The sequence below is a fragment of the Trachurus japonicus genome, chromosome 22 (genome assembly GCF_045865225.1).
Source record: "Trachurus japonicus isolate A0001 chromosome 22, Traja_1.0".
Lineage (NCBI taxonomy): Eukaryota > Metazoa > Chordata > Actinopteri > Carangiformes > Carangidae > Trachurus > Trachurus japonicus.
The window spans coordinates 1,552,643-1,572,749 of record NC_140928.1 but is presented as its reverse complement, the minus strand read 5'-3'; the positions used below and the strand labels follow the sequence as shown (position 1 = coordinate 1,572,749).

General features: G+C 42.8%; 1 protein-coding gene across 3 annotated transcripts in view; it reads right to left on the bottom strand.

Moving 5' to 3' along the window:
* heatr5a (HEAT repeat containing 5a) overlaps positions 1–20,107 on the bottom strand; it is a 51,973-nt gene that overhangs the window by 10,683 nt on the left and 21,183 nt on the right. For 2 of the 3 annotated variants that reach the window (XM_085767667.1, XM_085767669.1), the window contains 15 exons: positions 19,804–19,994; positions 18,917–19,076; positions 16,270–16,459; positions 14,205–14,374; positions 12,358–12,384; positions 9,508–9,652; positions 8,653–8,835; positions 7,177–7,416; positions 6,061–6,239; positions 5,787–5,855; positions 4,482–4,661; positions 2,798–3,017; positions 2,261–2,365; positions 1,859–1,993; positions 892–1,022 (listed from right to left, as the gene is read on the bottom strand). In XM_085767667.1, coding sequence (XP_085623793.1) covers positions 892–1,022; positions 1,859–1,993; positions 2,261–2,365; positions 2,798–3,017; positions 4,482–4,661; positions 5,787–5,855; positions 6,061–6,239; positions 7,177–7,416; positions 8,653–8,835; positions 9,508–9,652; positions 12,358–12,384; positions 14,205–14,374; positions 16,270–16,459; positions 18,917–19,076; positions 19,804–19,994 — 2,325 coding nt within the window. The remainder of the gene's footprint in view (positions 1–891; positions 1,023–1,858; positions 1,994–2,260; positions 2,366–2,797; positions 3,018–4,481; positions 4,662–5,786; positions 5,856–6,060; positions 6,240–7,176; positions 7,417–8,652; positions 8,836–9,507; positions 9,653–12,357; positions 12,385–14,204; positions 14,375–16,269; positions 16,460–18,916; positions 19,077–19,803; positions 19,995–20,107) is intronic. The other variant, XM_085767668.1, reaches the window with a different exon arrangement.

Below are 20,107 nucleotides of genomic sequence, written 5' to 3'. Positions count from 1 at the left end.
ACGTATTTGAGGCAACATATTGTCAGAGATGTTTAGATGTTAGCCAGTATCACAACTAAGCATAAAGCCCGCTACCTTAATGCTAACATATAATGTAAAACTCCATAGACAGGCTAACAGACATTAGCCCGTCGCTATCGGCGTTTCATGGCAAACGGCAGCCATAGCAGTAAAGATAAGTGAAGTTTTGGTGACTTCCAGATGATATTTAATCTTTCTGTCTCCAAAAACCATCAATTGTCTCCTGTGAAATGTCTCTACTGTGACAGCTGTTGCCATAGCAACTGTCACCCAATGTTGACTGTTTGTCCGAGTGAGTGGAGGGGGCGGGGCTTAGCCAGAGGTCAATTAGGAGGCCACCAGCCTGAGGTTGATGCTGGCGTGAGCTGGCTGTTTGTTATAGAGTTAGGGAGGAAGGAGAGTTTATAACGGTTGCTTTTGGGGCAACAAGCTCTTAAGCGTCTGATCGACGGTAACATCTCGTACTCTGGATCAGACATCACTCCGAGCCAGTCGTAGTACTTTCTTTTCAAAGATAGTCTGCAGTGTTTGAGGGTCACTTTTACCAATTACTTTCATCGCAGTATTAACAATTTTTACTGTCCTAGTTTTGAGCTGGACAGAGAGAGACCCGAACCATGCTGCCATACAGTATCTGATCAGACTTTCTAGCTCTGTGTCGTAGGATGTTGACATGATTTTCCTGCTCACCCCGAATAGTCTCAGTCTTCGGATGAAGTGCAAGCGTTGTGCCAGTTTTGCACACAAATAGTCCACATGGACATTCCATTTTAACATGTTGTCGACCGGGTCAAGACCTGGTTCTGTCCATCAGGACTAGATTTCTGGTCTCTGGTCTGGATTCTAACCCGGACCAGGACCGGGTCTCACCTGGTCGTTGCCGATCCGTGCGCGGGGCCAGGCCACGTCCAGCAGCGCCTGCAGCGCTCGGAGGCAGGAGGTGATGTTCTCCATCTGGTCCTGGGAGTGAGGAGGAGAACACAGGAACTCCACGCTGATCCCTGAGGAGGAGACACACAGGTAAAGGATAATTAGCGTTTTTTACAATCTGGACCTTACTTCTATCATAAATCCGATCATTTCCTCCCCCAGATAACTTTGGTGTCATTCCAAGTGGTTGTGATGAAATGAGCTCCAGCCGAGAGGCGCGTATATCCGTATAATGGAGTCTACAGGGCAGCAGAATGCAGCCTCTAAATAACACATTATCTGCAGAGAAACTCCTTCATTTCACCAAGATTTAGTTGTGATAGGCTAGTGCTATTCCCCCCTGAGTCCGGGGTTAGCTGTGCTGCTAATGCTACGGTTAGTTTCTGTGTGTTTCTGACTTGTCAGAACAAAATGAGCAGCTGGATGAAGTTCAGCTTCCACAGGCTTCCTCTCCTCAACCTGGACTCACTAAAGCTCCGGCTGGTTGAGATAAAAATGGACCCGAATGCCGAAGCAGAATGATTATTATCAGAGTGAGCCGGGCGGCGCTCAGAGATGACATCATCCAGGTCAGAGGTCAGTAGGTCAACCTACAGACCCCGGATGTTGATAACAGCTAACCCCGGACTCAGAGGGGAATAGCACTAGCCTATCACAACTAAATATTGGTGAAATGAAGGAGTTTCTCTGCAGATAATGTGTTATTTAGAGGCTGCATTCTGCTGCCCTGTAGACTCCATTATACGGATATACGCGCCTCTCGGCTGGAGCTCATTTCATCACAACCACTTGGAATGACACCAAAGTTATCTGGGGGAGGAAATGATCGGATTTTATGATAGAAAACGGTAATTATCCTTTAACATTGGGGGGGGGGGGGTCTGGTGGGATCAGACCCGGTCCTCACCCAGGATCAGGTGCAGTCTGTCGATGTTGACGTCCTCTGGACTCTTGGCTCCGCCCACAGCGTCGCTGCGGCCCATCGAGGTCGGCGTGGCCGGTCGGGACAGACTGGCCGGGGAGTCGTCTGACATCACAAAACCTGCAGCACAGGAGGAGGAGCAGGAGCAGTGAGGAGGAGGAGGAGGAGGAGGAGGAGGAGGAGGAGCAGTGAGGAGGAGGAGGAGGAGGAGGAGGAGGAGAGAGGAGGAAGAGGAGCAGTGAGGAGGAGGAGGAGGAGGAGGAGGAGGAGGAGGAGGAGGAGGAGGAGGAGCAGTGAGGAGGAGGAGGAGGAGGAGGAGGAGGAGCAGTGAGGAGGAGGAGGAGGAGAAGAAGAAAGAAGAGGAGGAGGAGGAGGAGCAGCACTGACCTGTGCTGTGCAGCCAGAGGGAGGTGGCGTGGAGAACAGGAGCCCAGGAGGAGGAGTAATGAGCTCGAGCCTGGTTCACTGTCTCTGCTGTGTAGAAGGAGCCTCCTGGGGGGGAGATGAACGAGCAGTGTTATTAAAGGGATAGTTCACCCAAAATTCAAATTTCACTCATTATCTTCTCACCCTGAAACTTCAACTGAAACTTCTCCCAGCCCTTAGTCGACATGAGGGTATTTGTATTTGTATTTTATTAGCACATAAAAGATATATAAAACAGCATATTAAAAAGTGGAACAACAACAACAACAACAAAACATACAAAGTATACAGTAGATAAAGCAAATGTGCCGGAGAAACCAAAAAAACCCCTAAGGGCTTGTCAAGTGGTCCTCCAAAAGACAAGCATTCAACATAAATTTAATATACAGAATGAAAAAAAAACAACATAGAAGGAGTGAGTAGATAATGAGTGAAATTTGAATTTTGGGTGAACTATCCCTTTAATAACTGATCGGTGTTATTGATCTGCTGTCCCACCTGTAGCAGGGAGCTGTGCTGCGTACTCGTGCGGCAGCGTCAGCAGCGCGTGGTCCTGCAGCGCCGCCAGCCACAGGCGACTCAGCGTCGACAGATCTGATTGGACCAGCCTCAGAAGCCCCGCCCCTCCCGACTCCGAGCCTGAGCCGTCATTGGTCGGGGAGGAGACGGACAGTTCAGTCTCCTCCTGTCTGCTCCTCTGCACCGCCACGATGTACACCTGTACACATGTTATTACACTGTTATAGACGGAATCTCCTTGTTGTTTACATTCTACTTCCTGGTAGAAAACCAGCTGTAATGTGAATGAGATCAATAGTAACGAACAAGAGTTTAGCTATATATCATATTTTTCACGCCCTATCACCGTTTAGACAAATCTGAAATGATTGAAGAGACATTACTATTTCTGTGTGTGTGTTTTGTGTTGCTATGTGTTGTATTTATTCAGTTTGGGGGAATCACAGTGTCTAGAAAGCATCAGTGGCTCAGCTGACAGGGACAGCTAACGGTAGCTAAGCTAACGGTAGCTAAGCTAACGGTAGCTAAGCTAACGGCGGTAGCTAAGCTAACAGCGGTAGCTAAGCTAACATCAGGACGTCAGCTGTTAAAACCCTCCCGTTGTGGGACACCACATGAAACTACTCCAGTTAGCTCAGTCATGTTGGAACTCAGATATCCGCTGGAGAAAATATTTGTTCATGGAGCGTTTATTGAGTCACTGAGTTATTAAAGTTAAACAGGTAGCTAACCGTTAGCCCGGCTAATCTCTGATAACCATGACTAATTACAAAAATGTGCACACAGAAATAGTAATGTTTGTCCAATCATTGGTTTTATAAACTTTACAAACATCAGATTAGTCTAAACGGTGATATAGTGACATGAAAAATGAGATAAATATAATGAAACTCTCGTCCGTCACTATTGTTCTCATGCTGGTTTTCTACCAGGAAGTAGTTGTAAACAACAAGGAGATTCGTCCTATAAAGCAATTATTGGACTACTTCCCTCATACCTCTGCACCTACCTCACTCTCACATCAAACCCATCATACAGATTGCGCTCTCTGGACTTTCTATCTGCCTCTGTCCCCAGAACTCGTACTGAGTTTGGGAAGAGGGCATCATTCATGTACTCTGCTCCCTCTGGCTGGAACAATCTCCAAAAAAACACTGAAACTACAGGCATTCATCAGCCTTTCTGATTTTAAAACCAGACTTTACTGCTTTTTAATGGCAAATCATGGAGTGTGTAAATGTTTTACTGTTTAGTATTTTAGCATCACTGGATTAGCGTTCTTTTAGTGTGTATTGTTGTGCATTGTTCTGTTCTATCTTGTTTGATTTAACATAATCTCTCTTCTCTCAGGATCCCCTGGTACAGCCTCCCCTTGTACCACACAGCCCTCCCTTCCTTCTTCTCTTCCCCCCATATCACCGCTGGACTGTAGAACTCTGGACGTCATTCATCTTTTCTTTCTCTCTCTCCCTTCTTTGTGTGTATATCGTGTTGTTGCTTTCTTGGCCAGGCCATGCTTGTAAAAGAGATTTTTTTTTATCTCAAGCAATTTGCCTGGTAAAATAAAGGTAAAATAAATAAAAAAAAATATTACATTGTTTCCTCCTGTTATTTCTACATTAGAAAACATTAGACCAGCAGATTCAAGATGGCCGCCACCCACCTCGGCCCAGGCCTTGAGCACGGCGAGCGTTTCCATGGTATCCGTGGCCTCGCTGTACAGCTGGCTGGACGCGTCGCGGCCCAGCTGGACTTTGGCCAATGAGGAGGCCAGGAGCTGGTGGACGCGCCGCAGGTCACGCAGGTCGCTGACGACGCCGCTGGCGATCCACGCGCTGCACACCTGAGGGGGAGGAGTCACACAGTCAGCAGCCAATCAGACAGAGAGGCCTGCAGACCGAGATTATCATCGTTTTAAATGTTAATTCGTTTTTGTTTTTATTTAGTCTTTTAGTTTGATTTTCGTCAATTTAGCGTTAGTGAGTTTAACAAGTGATGAATCAGTTTTAGTTGTAGTTTTTATTTAGTCTTAAGCCCTATTCGCACGGGATTAGTATTACCTGGTCTGGTAATTTGTAAATCCCCCCCCCACATCTGTGTTTCTTGCGGTGCATTTGCATGGGATAAGTGAAGTCTGTATTTTTACTCTTTACTAGTCACATCCATGTGCAAATGAAGCAAATGTAAATAAAGTGTCAAAGCAGCAACGTGACTTCACAACAGTGCAGTTGCTGTCACAATATCGGGCCGTCATGGTATTTGTATTAAACATGTTGAAAGCCGCCGTCATCCATCTCAATATCCTCTGAAATTTCGCTCTTTTTATGGATCTGAGCTGTTTATTTAAATGGGTCTTCAGCACTGATACCAGCCCGTGTTTGCACCTAAAACGCCGTCGAAAATGCTGCTCATAATTTCCACCGCAGCCTCCATGTTTCAACCCGGTTTCAACTGGGGAAGAACAAAAATGTCCCTCAATTACTGAGATGCAGATGCAGAGGACTAGTTTTACCATGGGACGTCGGTCTTTGGTGAAATATAGTCGGTCATTCGCGAGGGAATTTTTACTTTACAAATTACTGACATGGCGCATTCGCACGGGATTAAGATCACAGACGTCCTCCGCAATTATTACAAACTACCAGAGGTCCCCAGGTAAAACTAATCCTGCGCGAATAGGGCTTAAGTTTTTCAGGTTTTAGGAGAAAGCCTATGTCAGACGTCTGAAGATGAACTTCCAAATTTGTGGGATTTTTCCTTTCAGTTGCATCTGTGGCGTTTTCTTCCTGCAACTTTAGCGTCTCTAAGAAAACTAAACTATCTGACATTCTGACAAGTTTTTATTTAGTTCTCATTTTTATTTCAGTTTACTAAATAACTTTTTCACTGCTAGTCTTAGTTTTAGTTTTAATGAACTCTAATGACCCTGCTGCCCTGCCAGTCAGGACTGTTATTGGTGACTCATCACCTGACAGGCCTTCGCTGTGACGTCAGGAGGAGCGTCGGCGGTGAAGGCCGGTCTGAGAGCAGCTCCCACCTACACACACACACACACACACACACACACACACACACACACACACACACACACACACACACACACACACACACACAGAGTCAAAGAACAGTTAATAAATACCAACAGTATTGAACAGACAGATGGATAACGCTATCGGCCAATCAGGGAGCAGCCAATCGGCCAATCAGGGAGCAGCCAATCGGCCAATCAGAGAGCAGCGTACGTTGGCCTGGTACTGCTCCAGGATCACGTGACCGGGGAACTCCGGCTCGGGGACGGCGGAGAAGCGGCGGATGATGACGAGCAGCGTCTGCAGCCCGGCCAGTCGCAGCCGGTCGCTGTGGTCGGTCGCCGCCATGAACGCCATGCGCACCAGCTCGCCCAGGTGCAGCACCAGGAAGTCTGACCAGGGGCAAAGGTCAAAGGTCAAAGGTTTCAGAGTTTTACATTTAGATTCATTTTTTTCACAGTTAAAAATACACAAGTAAAAGGAACGATCATTTACATCGCTGGAAGAGGCGAAAACTCAAAGAGCTTATTAGACACCTAAAAGTCTCATGGGGAAATTACAAAAAAAACTTCTGACTCTAAATATGTCAACAAAATAAAGTAGCTTTATCCATTGTTCAGATGTCTATTCTGAAAATGTATGCAAATGAGCGCATATTTATTAGACATAGCCTCATTTGCATATTTAAACATAAAATTTGACAAAACTTGTAATACAAACATTTTTTTTTCATGGCGATTGTCTAGAATTTTTCTCTTTTTTTAGAGAAATTATTTTTTACTATTAAATTTTACCACTTTTTTCTAGAATTGTTTGTGTTTTTGAGAAATGTTACTACTTATTTCTAGAAAAATGTTTTCTTTTTTTCTTTCTTTTTTTAAAAATGTTTTGTCTAGAATTTTTTTTTTTTTAGAGAAATTATTTTTTACTATTATTATTAATCTTATTTTTTTAATTTTACCACTTATTTCTACAAAATTTGTAACTTTTTTTTTTTATTTTTTTAAATTGTTATCACTTTCTTCAAACTTTTTTTGGGGGGAGAATTTTTACAACTTTTTTCTAGAAATTTCTCGACAATTTTTCCATGAATTCACACCATTGGCCCTAATTTGAATGCACATTGACTAAAACAGAAACGTTATTCAGTCTCAGAACAGATATGTGTGTATTTCTGGTGTTTGCTTCAACATTTTGTCCAACGGTTCATTGATGTAAAACAGTTTCAGAACGACCGTTATAGAGGACTGAGTTCAGATAGAATAGAATTCTGTTATATACAAGTTTTTCTAAGGTGTCGTTTGAGCCAGGTTGCCGTGGCGATCTTACCCGTGGACTCGTGCAGCCGTCGCTCCTGAGCCAGCGTCATGTCGAAGTGGGCGGGGTCGGCGCTCTCGCACTGCGCCACGATGCGACACACACACTCCATGGCGAAGCGGCGCGTGGCCCAGCGCAGCGCCGTGAACGGGCCGGCCGACTCGGGCCGCGCTCTGAAGGCCGACGAGTCGTCGTCTCGGCCCGACTCGGCGTCCTCGTCCTCCTGACGCGTCTCCACCGGCGCCCGGCAGTCTGACCAGACACAAACACAACCACAAGACTTTAAAAAGACTTTAAAAAACCTGATAATACATCAATTCTATCTATGTGTGTAAAATGTTTTTAACATTTTTAAGTGTTTTGCTTCATAAGAGAAAATCTGATGTTTAAAAATGCCACTCTTACATTGACTGAAGTTGTTCACATGAGAGCAGAATTAAAAATGTTCTAGAAAATTCAGTTTTGGAGATAAAATTCTGATATTTGCCAAACTTAACCAACCATGACTCCAAAATATTGTCCATTTTTTCAGGAAGATTGAAAATGTCTTTAGCAGGAATTGTCTGGTCTATGTTTACAGTAGGGCGACGAAAGTGAAAGTAAAGTCCGCGACTTTATGAACCTCGTAGGGAGAAGACGTACCGTATCATAGCAACCAGAGACTCCAAAACGATCTCACATCTCGCTCGCCATGAAACACACTCTTCTTGAGTGTGTGTGTGTGTGTATGTGTGTGTGTGTGTGTGTGTGTGTTGGATGTTGAGTAGAAAAAGATAATTTGCAAGATGCGTGGAGTGACAGTGACAGCAAACAAAGGGAACATAACTATTTATTTGACCATTTATGGCTTTGTTATTTGTGTTCGTTTGCACTATTTGCACCATAAAGTGCTGGTTTTAGTTTTGTGTTTTGAGATCTGCTTTCTGCACAATAAATGCTCTAAAAATTACATTATTGCTTTTAAAAAAAAAACAATTTAGCTTTGCTAAGGGTCTACAAAACCAATTCAGAAACATGTCCATTATAATTTTTACAGTTAAATTTATACCGCAATATATACCGTTACCGTGAAGGGATTTGATTTATACCGTGATATGAATTTTAGGTCATACCGCCCAGCCCTAGTTTACAGTCAAACGTTTTCATGCACTGTAGGCTCAATTATTCAAATACGGTCTGAAGATGCTCTGCAGCAAATTTGGTGTCAACTGAAGGTTTAATAAGTTTTACAGTTTTTGAAAAAAGCAGAGTGATGGACTTCATCATTTGTACTGAGTTTAAATGTATAAAAGTAAAAAGTATTGGGGCGACATTTTGATTTGTTAGGAATTTTTCAATTTTAACGCTTATTGTTGTAGTTTAGGCAGCTCTGTGATCTGGTCTGTGATCTGGTCTGTGATTGGCTCTGTGATCTGGTCTGTGATTGGCTCAGTGATCTGCTCAGTGATTGGCTGTGTGATCAGCTCTGTGATTGGCTGTCGGACCCACCGGTCGTGGCAGACAGGACGTCCTTGCAGAGTTTGAGCCAGTGTCCCAGTTTCCCGCTGGTGGCGCTGGACGCCATCATGTGGACCAGCGTCTCCTGGATGTCCCTCCTCAGCCCCGGGTCCGACTCCCGGTCCAGCAGAGTGAACAGCGCCCCCTCCAGGCCGACCTCCTTTATCGTCACGTCTGCACACAGACAGAACAACTTCATCCAGCTATGCTCAAAATTAGATCCTGGCGTCTAATCGACTTCTTTTACTTTACTTTACTTTATTTGTTTATTTGGTCGGGACAGTGCATATTAATGGACAGTGAGTACTAGAGTACCCACAGTAAATACACCGGATTTAGCACATGTGTTAAATTACATCCGTAGTCCCCAAAACAATACAACAATTAACATAAAAAGTCCATAAAGACGGAGGACCAGTAGATAACAGGAAAAGTACATTTACATAGTTACAGGGTTGGACATGATGATTTGAATTGTGAAAAAATATATATAATCTATACAGTTGCGATTGACATGATTCATTTTAAATATAAAAATATATTTCTTGGTTTCCCTCATCATCAAACTCATCAAATACACAATCCAACAACTCCACAACGCTCTGGTGGACAAGTTGTGAGCTGCACATTCACCACGCTATGAGATAATAACACAACGTTACCACACAGAGTTGTTTTAGAGGGAAATTCATGCAAAACCGCTGATGTGTGTTGCCTTCAGGGACAGTTTTTCATCATCAGTCTCTGTATTTCCCTCTAAAACAACTCTGTGTGGTAACGTTGTGTTATTATCTCATAGCGTGGTGAATGTGCAGGTCTGTGTGTGTGTGTGTGTGTGTGTCTCACCGAGTTGTGTGTTGTCTCGTCTCGGCAGCTCTTTGACCAGAGTCACCGCGTGTTCAGAAACCTCCAGCGCTTCTCGCTGGACGAGCTGCCGCAGACAGGCCACCACGGCCCGACGGAGACACAGGTAGGAGCTGCACAGGTTGGCCTGCAACACACACACACACACATTACAGTTTAAAGGGATACGCCAACTTTTTTTTTTTCGTGTCTTGCCTCACTCCTTAGTCCATGACCAGCAGATAGACACCATCCTTTCGACTGTGTGTGCAGTAACAAGGGAGACAGAGCCGTATCGCCGTAATTAGCTTAGCTCAAACACTGGAAGTGTATAGGTAGTGTTAGCCTGCCTCCACCTAAAGTTGCTAATTAGCTTAGCTCAAACACTGGAAGTGTATAGGTAGTGTGAGCCTGCCTCCTACCTAAAGTCGCTAATTAGCTTAGCTCAAACACTGGAAGTGTATAGGTAGTGTTAGCCTGCCTCCACCTAAAGTTGCTAATTAGCTTAGCTCAAACACTGGAAGTGTATAGGTAGTGTTAGCCTAGCTTAGCTCAAACACTGGAAGTGTATGGGTAGTGTTAGCCTGCCTCCACCTAAAGTCGCTAATTAGCTTAGCTCAAACACTGGAAGTGTATAGGTAGTGTTAGCCTAGCTTAGCTCACCTTGAGCGGTCAAATGCCGCTAATGGGACCAGATCGGTCAAAACGGAGGGTTCAAGCAAAGACGCTTTATTTTGGTTCAAGCTAGCTACATCGAGGGTAGGTTAGCTTCCTATTTCAAAGTAAAAGCACAAATTCGCCGAATTCGTCCCAACAAAATTGTAAACAGCTGGTATTTAGACAAATTAACGACACACTGCTGATCTAAACGGCTACTTTCTCACCTAAACATGTTTGAACTGTGGATAAAGTGATATATTTACAGAGTTTAGAGCTAAAATGAAATCAGCTTCTGACTGCTGATTTCAGCTCGGGTAGGAGGCAGGCTAACACTACCCATACACTTCCAGCGTTTGAGCTAAGCTAATTAGCGACTTTAGGTGGAGGCAGGCTAACACTACCCATACACTTCCAGTGTTTGAGCTAAGCTAATTAGCGACTTTAGGTGGAGGCAGGCTAACACTACCCATACACTTCCAGTGTTTGAGCTAAGCTAATTAGTGACTTTAGGTGGAGGCAGGCTAACACTACCCATACACTTCCAGCGTTTGAGCTAAGCTAATTACGGGCGATACGGCTCTATCTCCATGGTTACTGCACGCACAGTCGAAAGGATGGTGTCTATCTGCTGGTCATGGACTCGGGAGTGAGGCAAGACGCCCTTTAACCCTTTAACATCAGATGTGAACAGGTTGAACCTTCAGGTAGTTTTCAGAGCACACACAAACATGCAGCTGCAGAAACACCGGTGTTACTGAGTCAGTGCAGCAGCAGCAAAGTGTTAAAAACTCCTCACTCATGCAAACAGATAAATCAATAACCGTTAACGTTGTGGCGGTCGATGATGTCACAGCTTCACCTCAGAGTGCGTTAGTGCCGGTGAGTTAATAAAGTTAACGGCTCAGGTGTCTGTCTGTTAGAAACCAAGCAGGGAGGAAACAGGAAGTTAAAGCTGAGGTGAAGCTGAGACTGATGACGTGTTGTCGTGAACGCTCCTTCAAAGGTTCTGTAAGCCACGCCCCCTCATGAGTGATGTCATCAGAGAGTCAGACAGGTGTCATATGTTATTATGAAAATAAGAAGAACAAGTGTCTTCAGGATTTAGTTCATGTTTTCATTTTATTGAACCAACCTTTCCTCATTTTGTGGTTGAATTTAATTCACTTTATAAATCCTTACTCTGGGTGAAAATAAGAAGAATAGACTATTTCTATATAAGGTAACTATGAAAAGGTATTTGATGTACTCCCTGGCATTTAATGAAATATATGATTACAGACATTGTTAAATACATTTATGTGTTGACATAACGATGTGTTGTTTTTTATTATTTAATTTTTATTTTACCTGAGATCTATTTTGTAAATGTATTGACTTTTTGTTTTTGTATCTGTGAAACAGCTCTCATGTAGCCTATTATTATATTATTATTATATTATATTATGTTATATGTTAGTGTTTGACATAATTTGTAAATTGAATATTTAACCCTCTTGTCCTTCTGGGTCAAATTGACCCAATCTGTTCCCTTCCTCCATCCTTCCTTCTTTCCTTCCTTTTTCCCTTCCTTCCTTCCTTTTGTTCTTTCTTCCTTCCACTTTTGATCCAATTGACCTGATCTATTCCCTCTCCCTCCATCTTTCTTTCCTTCCCTTTTCCCTTCCTTCTTTCCGTTCTTCCTTCCTTCTTCTTCCTTCCTTGAAAGAATCTGCTCCCTCCCTCCATCATTTTTCCCTTCCTTTTCCCCGTCCTTCTTCCCACAATCCTTTTTCCCTTCATTATTTCCTTCCTTCCTTCCTTCCTTACTTCTTCTTCCTTCCTCTTTTAAGCCAATTGACCCAATCTGTTCCCTCCCTCCTTCTATCTTTCCTTCCTTTTCCCTTCCTTCTTTCCTTCCATCTTTCCCTTCGTCCTTCCTTTCTTTCTTCCTTGACCCAGGAGGACAACAGGAGGGTTAAATAAAGTTTAAACAAAAAGTGAATCCCTCCCTCCTTCCAGGTGAGGTGACAGTGGTGCGTTCAGGTGACAGTGAGACGTTTTGTTTACAGAACCTTCAAATTAAAAACTGGAAACTAAAATAAAAACATTCAGAGGAAAATGAAAAGTTAGTGTTTTGGTTTTTTTTTCCTCCAGAGCGACGGAAGAAAAAGAAGAAGAAGCAACGAGCAGCAGCTTCAGAGGACGAGGACCTACCAACATGGAGTCGTCCAACAAGATCTCCTGTAAGACACAGGACAGGGTCAAAACACACACACAGTAACCCCCTCTGTGTGATGTCATCGTGTCACTATCGACCAGTTGATGAACTGAAACTAATGTAAATATAAAGTATAACAGCACTTTAACAGGTGTGTTTTTTATTATTTTCTGATGGGACTTCTTGAGTCAAGTAACGGAGCGTTTTATTGTCATGACGGCGTTGTAGCGGGAGAAACAGGAACTTTTTTACCTGTTACTGAAAAAAGTAGCGCTGTTATTTTAAACGCTGTTATTCCCATCACTGGTCAGGTGTGTTGTTGATGCGTTCAAGACAACTCGGAAGTCAGAAAACGAGTTCTGAGTTGTCAAAAACGAACTGAACGGTGTCGAACTCGGAAATTACAGATCGGAAACTCGGGTATCATTTCAGAAATCCGACAACATCAAAACATGGCAGTCGTCTTAAACGGTTAGAATTTAGAAATTTAAAGTTATTTCTTGAGGTTTTAATGCTTTTTTTTTTTATTATTGCAGTAGCCTATATGAAATGCATTTATATTAAAGCAGAAGTAAACGATCCGGTGGTTTAGTCTAACTTCCTGTCAGCAGATGGAGTTAGCAGCCCCCGCCCTCGTCATGGATCTATTGGTCCTCGTCCCTACGTCACCACATTCAGGCGCATCCCTTGGCTGCACACACAGAGAGGACTGCCCCTTTATGCCGTTCTCTCTCCTCATTGGATAAAGGTTGTAGGATACAAGGAATGTTTTCTCCTGGGCTCAGAGCAGAGCAGAGTGACTGACAGACCCGTGTTTCAGACCAAACACTCTATAGACCGTTTCAGAGAGTATAAACAAATACAGGTGTTACCAAGGATACTAATTAAGGCTCCATTCCATTTAGTGTACCAGAGCGTTTTCTAATGAGCCACACCTGACTTTGTTTATACTCTCTGAAAAGGTCTATAGAAGTGATTGCTGTCGGAAGATATAACTATTTAAAGCAGATATCAGTGGAATGTTTTTGTTAATATAAGTCCTAAATAGTCCTATTTTCCGTCAGCAATCACTTACATGAAGTATTTCAGCCTAAACACGAGTCTCTCCGTCACTCTGCTCTGCTGTAACCCGAGGAGAAAATTTTCCTTGTGGGATACAAGTGTTATCCAATGAGGGGACAGAACGGCATGAAGGGCTGTGTGTGCAGCCAAGGGATGCGCGTGAATGTGGTGACGTAGCACGAGGACCAATTGATGCCTGACAAGGGCGGGGGCTGCTAACTCATGGTGCGTTCAAGGAAACTCGTACTTTGTGTTTTTCCTTCCTGTGAAGTCATACCGGTTCGATCTGGTACGAGTTCACGGGTCGGAAGTTACGAGTGGCCGTTATAGGGAACTTTCACAGACAACAGGACGGTAAAAACACGAGCTACGGGTTACCTGGAACGCTACCAAGTCGTAGTTGTGACTTGAAGCTGTAACTTACGGTTTCAAAAGCCTGCCTTGAACACAGCATTAGCCGAAACGGCCGTGCCACTGTTATCTGCTTTAAGACTTATATTAACACAAACATTCACCTTACTTCTGCTTTAAGCTGTGATTGTTGTATTGTGTGAAATTGTGGTCCTTGTATGTGACGGAAATAACGTTTAACGGTTACCAAGGCTATAACGTCTCCTCTAACGACTGCTGCATATATTTTTCGTATTCAGCGATGAGCCACAATACGCCAAACTTCCTTCGGGTGTCCATGTTTTTTCTCTTCCGAGTTCCTGCAGCGTGAACGCAATGATGTCGAAATTCCGAGTTGTTGTGAACGCAGCAGTGTGTGTGTTGTACTCACACACAGCGCGGGCACCAGCGTGGCCAGGTTGACGTGTGGCGGTGAGAACATGTGCAGCTGCTGCAGACAGGAAATGGCTCTGGCCTGGACCAGACAGTCGGGACTGATCTGCATCACGCCGCATCCCACCAGGCAGCTGGAGCGCAGCCCGGACACCGCCGCCCCGTCGCCTAGCAACACACACACACACACACACACACACACACACACAGTCAGATTCCTGTAGTGCATAAACCAGGGTTCCCACTCTTTTCTTTGTTTTCATTTTGCAGGATTTTTTCAGCAGCTCCAGTCTGACAGACGTGTTATTAAACATCCTCTGTCCCGTTCATGTTCTTTTCAACAGTTGTACCTTATTTTGTACATTACATTACTTTTTTTTTGGTAACACTTTACTTGAATAGGTATTCATAAGATTGACATAAAACTGTCATAATCATGACATAACAGACACACACACACAGAGGAGATCATTGTTTATCAGGATTCCCACTTGTCCTGGAATACCTGCACTGCAAAAACACAAAATCTTTCCAAGAATATTTGTCTTATTTCTTGTCAAAATGTTTCATTTCTAGTCAAAACTAACCTCTTTCCACTTAAAATAAGACTCATCACCTAAAAATTAACTTGTTTTTAGAGACTTTTACTTGTTTCAAACTAATTTTCACTTGAAATAAGTAGAAAAATCTGCCAGTGAAAGCAAGTTTTTTGTGCTTGTAATAAGAAAGAAAAACTTGCTCCACTATCAGATTTTTCTACTTATTTCAAGTGAAAATCTGCTTGAAATTAGTAAAAAGTGTCTAAAAACAAGCTGCTTTTTAATGTGATGAGTCTTATTTTAGGTAGAATGAGATTTGTTTTGACTAGAAATGACATTATGCCTAGAAATAGGCCAAATATTCTTGGTAAGATTTAGAGTTTTTGCAGTGTGGGAAAACCTGGAAAATGGTTGACCAATTTGGTAACACTTTACTTGAATAGGTATTCATCAGATTGACATAACAGCTGTCATAAACATCAATGAATACTTCTGACAGCTGTGGTTAAGTGTCATTCGGTAAGTTATGTCACTTTTGATGCAAAGTTGACATTGTTTGAGATGTTTTTGTTATGAGAACTTGACATAATTGTTAAAGTTTGACAATTAGGTCTGCTATGAGAGTTTAAAGTTATGTTATGTTATGTCAATCTGATGAATACCTATTCAAGTAAAGTGTTACCAAATTGGTCAACCATTTTCCAGGTTTTCCCACACTGCAAAAAATTCAAAATCTTACCAAGAATATTTGGCCTATTTCTAGGCATAATGTCATTTCCAGTCAAAACAAATCTCATTCTACCTAAAATCAGACTCCTCACATTAAAAAGTAGCTTGTTTTTAGACACTTTTTACTTCTTTCAAGCAGATTTTCACTTGAAATAAGTAGAAAAATCTGATAGTGGAGCAAGTTTTTCTTTCTTATTACAAGCACATCTTTTACTGATAGGATTACTAACCAGTTGTTTCTTTTTCTTCTTTTACTGCCTGGTTTACTGACTGTTTATTAACCTGTTGAACTACTTACCAGCTGTTTCTTTTTGGTTATTAACCTGTTCACTGCAAAAACTCAAAATATAAGAATATTTGTCTCATTTCTAGTCAAAACAAATCTCATTATACGTAAAATCACATAAAAAGCAGCTTGTTTTTAGACACTTTTTACTTCTTTCAAGCAGATTTTCACTTGAAATAAGTAGAAAAATCTGATAGTGGAGCAAGTTTTTCTTTCTTATTACAAGCACAAAAAAACTTGCTTTCACTGGCAGATTTTTCTACTTATTTCAAGTGAAAATTAGTTTGAAACAAGTGAAAATGATCTAAAAACAAGTTAATTTTTAGGTGACGAGTCTTATTTTAAGTGGAAAGAGATTAGTTTTGACTAGAAATTAGACATTTTGACAAGAAATAAGACAAATATTCTTGGAAAGATTTTGAGTTTTTGCTGTGGCAGGTATTCCAGGACAAGTGGGAATCCTGATAAACAACGATCTCCTCTGTGTGTGTGTGTGTGTGTGTGGTTACCCTGCAGGTCGGGGCCGAGGCAGGTGACGAGCGCGTGCAGGCAGCGGCCCAGACTGTAGTGAACCTCTGGGTGAGTGGGAGGAGCCGACAGCAGGAGGCGCAGCGCCAGCGTGAAGGACGGCTCGGCGTGGACACGGAACAGACCGCCGGACAAGTCGACCACCAGGGACAGACTGTGGAGAGACCAGGACTAGAGGAGGAGCAGGAGGAGGAGGAGGAGGAGGAGGAGGAGGAGGAGGAGGAGGAGGAGGAGGAGAGGAGGAGGAGGAGGAGGAGGAGGAGGAGGAGGAGGAGGAGGAGGAGGAGGAGGAGGAGGAGGAGGAGGAGGAGGAGAAGGAAAACCACAATGATCCAGATACTGAAATAAACAGTTTAAAGATTTGCAGATAAAACCAAGGGGGCAGTTGTGGGTCTGAGAAGTGAAGTCACTTCCTTGTTCAACAAGCTGCAATCCCCTCTTCTTCCTCTGGGGGCTGGTGTCAGAAAGCAGCATTCTCCATAGACCCCCATGTTAAAATCACCCACTTTACATCCTCAATAAACATGTTAAAAGCCTGGTGTCAGAACGTTTTCTGGTCTCAACCGATAGTTTCTACCCCCGCACACACTCTGAGGGGGTTAACTCTACCGTTTTACTGTTATTAGGTTAAAATTCTGGCCAATTAGGGTGCGGAAACGTTGAGTGACAGGTCCGAGCAGCTCCGTGGACAGCTGCTTCGAGGCCAGTGGGCGGGTTCTCGGCCGGCCAATCCAACATGGCGCTGTTCAGGCCGCCATTTTGGAGTCACAAAAACGACTCCCCAAAACCAATGGGGGACGTCACGGATGCTACGGCCATTCTTTTTACAGTCTATGGATAAAACACAATAGTTAAAGGTCCAGTCTGTAAAATGGAGGTAAAACCGTGACATCCAGCGTTCAGATTATAGTTTGCAGCGCTTCCCCCTACCATGGGCAAAGTGACGGTGGCCTCCGATTACGTGAAACTCTCTAAAGAAAGACGCTTGTTATATGTAGATATAAAAGAATAATTATAAGGCTACGAAAGCCAAACGGATTTTATTTTATAGTGATTATACACTGATACAAATATATTCATGGGTAGTAGATTTAGATTTTCCGGGAAACCGAAAGTAGGAAATGCTGGGCGAGTCGACCACTAAATAATAATATGACAATAACCATAGAGACAAAACGATATATTTATCGTTTATTAACTCATTGAGTGCCGCGCTCCTTTCCAAAGTTTTAGTCAAGTGTACCGGCAAATTAGACCATATTTGACTTTTTATTTTAGAGCCATAGTGTATTCTATATTATTGCCACCAACACATACTGTAGCTCATTTGAAAGGTTTAACTTTATCCTTCAAATGGCCACAAACCGTTTGTTTCTACGTGCCTCCGTTCCTGAGAAAAGTCAAGCTAAACATGGCTGGGTTTCACCAAAATCCCTCCTTTTTTTCTAGAAAAGGAGATAGAGCGTCTTTTATGAAAGCTGCGCTGTTTGTGCCTGTCGCTCTTCAGACACTCGCATTTCTGGATCAAAGGGCTCGTATAAGATAAATATACACAACAATTGTTGTTCTATTCACAAAACCACCATCGGGGGCGGGGGGGGGCGCCACTAAACAGCAATAACACAGACGCACCGTGCCGTGTCACAGCCTCTCGCCGCGGAACGTGAGGCTCTGTCGGCCACAGCGGCTCGCGAACACCGGTCCCGCCGGTGGTCGCGGTCCGTCTGTGGTACGGGTCGGTGGTGCCGGTCTGCTTTGGTCCAGAGACCATCAGATTTTACCGCGGGAGGACTTTGGGGAGGACACGGTGTTGCTCCAGATGAAGACCGGGCGGGACAGTGGGCTGAGAGCTTCCTGGTTCAGCTCCCAGCTGCTGCAGCCTCGCGGGTGAGAGCGGAGCAGCAGCGGAGCAGCTGCGCTGCATCTGCATGCAGAACTCCGTTTGCAGAAGCTGAGTTATGATAAAAACTTCCAGATCATGAGCTGTCATGTGACTTTGATCGTCATCTATTTCAGTTCTCCTCGTCGTAGAGTCCCCAAATTTACATATAATGTGTATTAAAGTGTCTATTTTCATAATTAAAAAAAAAAGCAAAAAACGAAAAATTTCGTTTTTGGCACTCAACGCATGGGAACGAAAAACGAGAAATTACGTGGTTGGCACTCAATGAGTTAATATGAGACTCTTTTAGAACCAAATACAAACTCCTGGTTGTCCCTTTAAACATAAACCTTTTTAATTATTACACACTGGACCTTTAAACTTATGAAAAAACTAAGCAAAAGCCTGGACTGCATAAAAGAGGCAAAAATAAATAAAGAGTATAGAAAAAAACAGGCTTCTGAAACCTTTCTGACAAAATGAGATGTAGACTGAGGTAAACTGCTACGTTTTAACATTTATCTGCACACAAACACTGTAGGAGCCTATAAATTAACATACTCCATTATAAAGTGAACTTAAACCCTTTTACAAAACCTGGACTCTCTGGATGTAAAAAAGGCGAACAAATGCACATTGCACAATATATACAGTATATATTAAAAAAAATCAATTTTTGAAAAACAAAATTGATTTAAAAATCGATATATACTTATGTGAATTGATTTTTTCTGTGTGTGTCGTACCTGGACCTCAGGTGAGGTGCTGTCCTGGCTCAGGGTGAACAGGACGCCCAGGCAGGTGGACAGGTGCTGCGGCGATCCGATTCCCCCAGAATACCGATACAGAGCTCCGAGAGCCAGAGCGTAGCCGCTACGAGACGCCGCGTCCCGACACGTCTTCAGCCTGCGCACACACACACACACACACACACACACAATCACACAATCACACACACACACACACACACACACACACACACACACACACACAGACAGACTCTGGTTTAATTAAACCCATAAATACACACAATACACAGTCAATTTATGTTCAAATTAGGACCAATGGTGTGAATTTTTGGAAATATTGGAGAGAAATTTCTGGGAAAAAAGTGGTACAATTTCTCCAAAAACGTTTAAACATTTCTAGAAAAAAGTGGTTAAAAATCCTAAAAAAAAATAAAATAATAATAATCTAGAAAAAGTGGTTACATTTCTCAAAAAAAAAAAAAAAAAAAATTTTCAAAATTTGAGAAAAAGTTGTTAAATTTCTAAAACAAAAAATTAAAATAATAACAATTTCTAAAAAAAAAAGTTTCAAAATTCTAGAAAAATGGGTTAAATTAAAAAAAAAAGTTTCAAAATTCTAGAAAAATGGGTTGAATTTAAAAAAAAAAAGTTTAAAAATTTAGAAAAATGGGTAAAAAAATTTTAAGAAAAGTTTAAAAATTCTAGAAAAATGGGTTAAATTTAAAAAAAAAAAGTTTAAAAATTCTAGAAAATTGGGTTAAATTTAAAAAAAAAAAGTTTAAAAATTCTAGAAAAATGGGTTAAATTTTTAAAAAAAGAAAAGAAAGAAAGAAAGAAAGAAAAAAGAAAAAAGAATTGCCTGATGAGTGCAGGTGAACACTCACCTGTCGAAGCAGAGCAGCGACACTGAGACGGTGAATCCGGGGTCGGCGACCACCTGGACGAGCCGGGCGAGGCCTTCGGCCGCCAGGCAGCGCAGCAGAGGACTGGTGCTCTCTAGCGCCCCCGACAGGAGCGACAGCGCCGGAGCACGCAGCTCCTCCGGGCCCAGGACGCCGCGCACGCCGCCCAGGGACTGAGTCACACAGAGGAAACAGACAGGGGAATGACGGCGTTAGAAAAGAACTAGTAATTTTAAAAGTTACTGTTTCCCTCGTTACAATGCCGTTACCGAAAATGAAATACTCC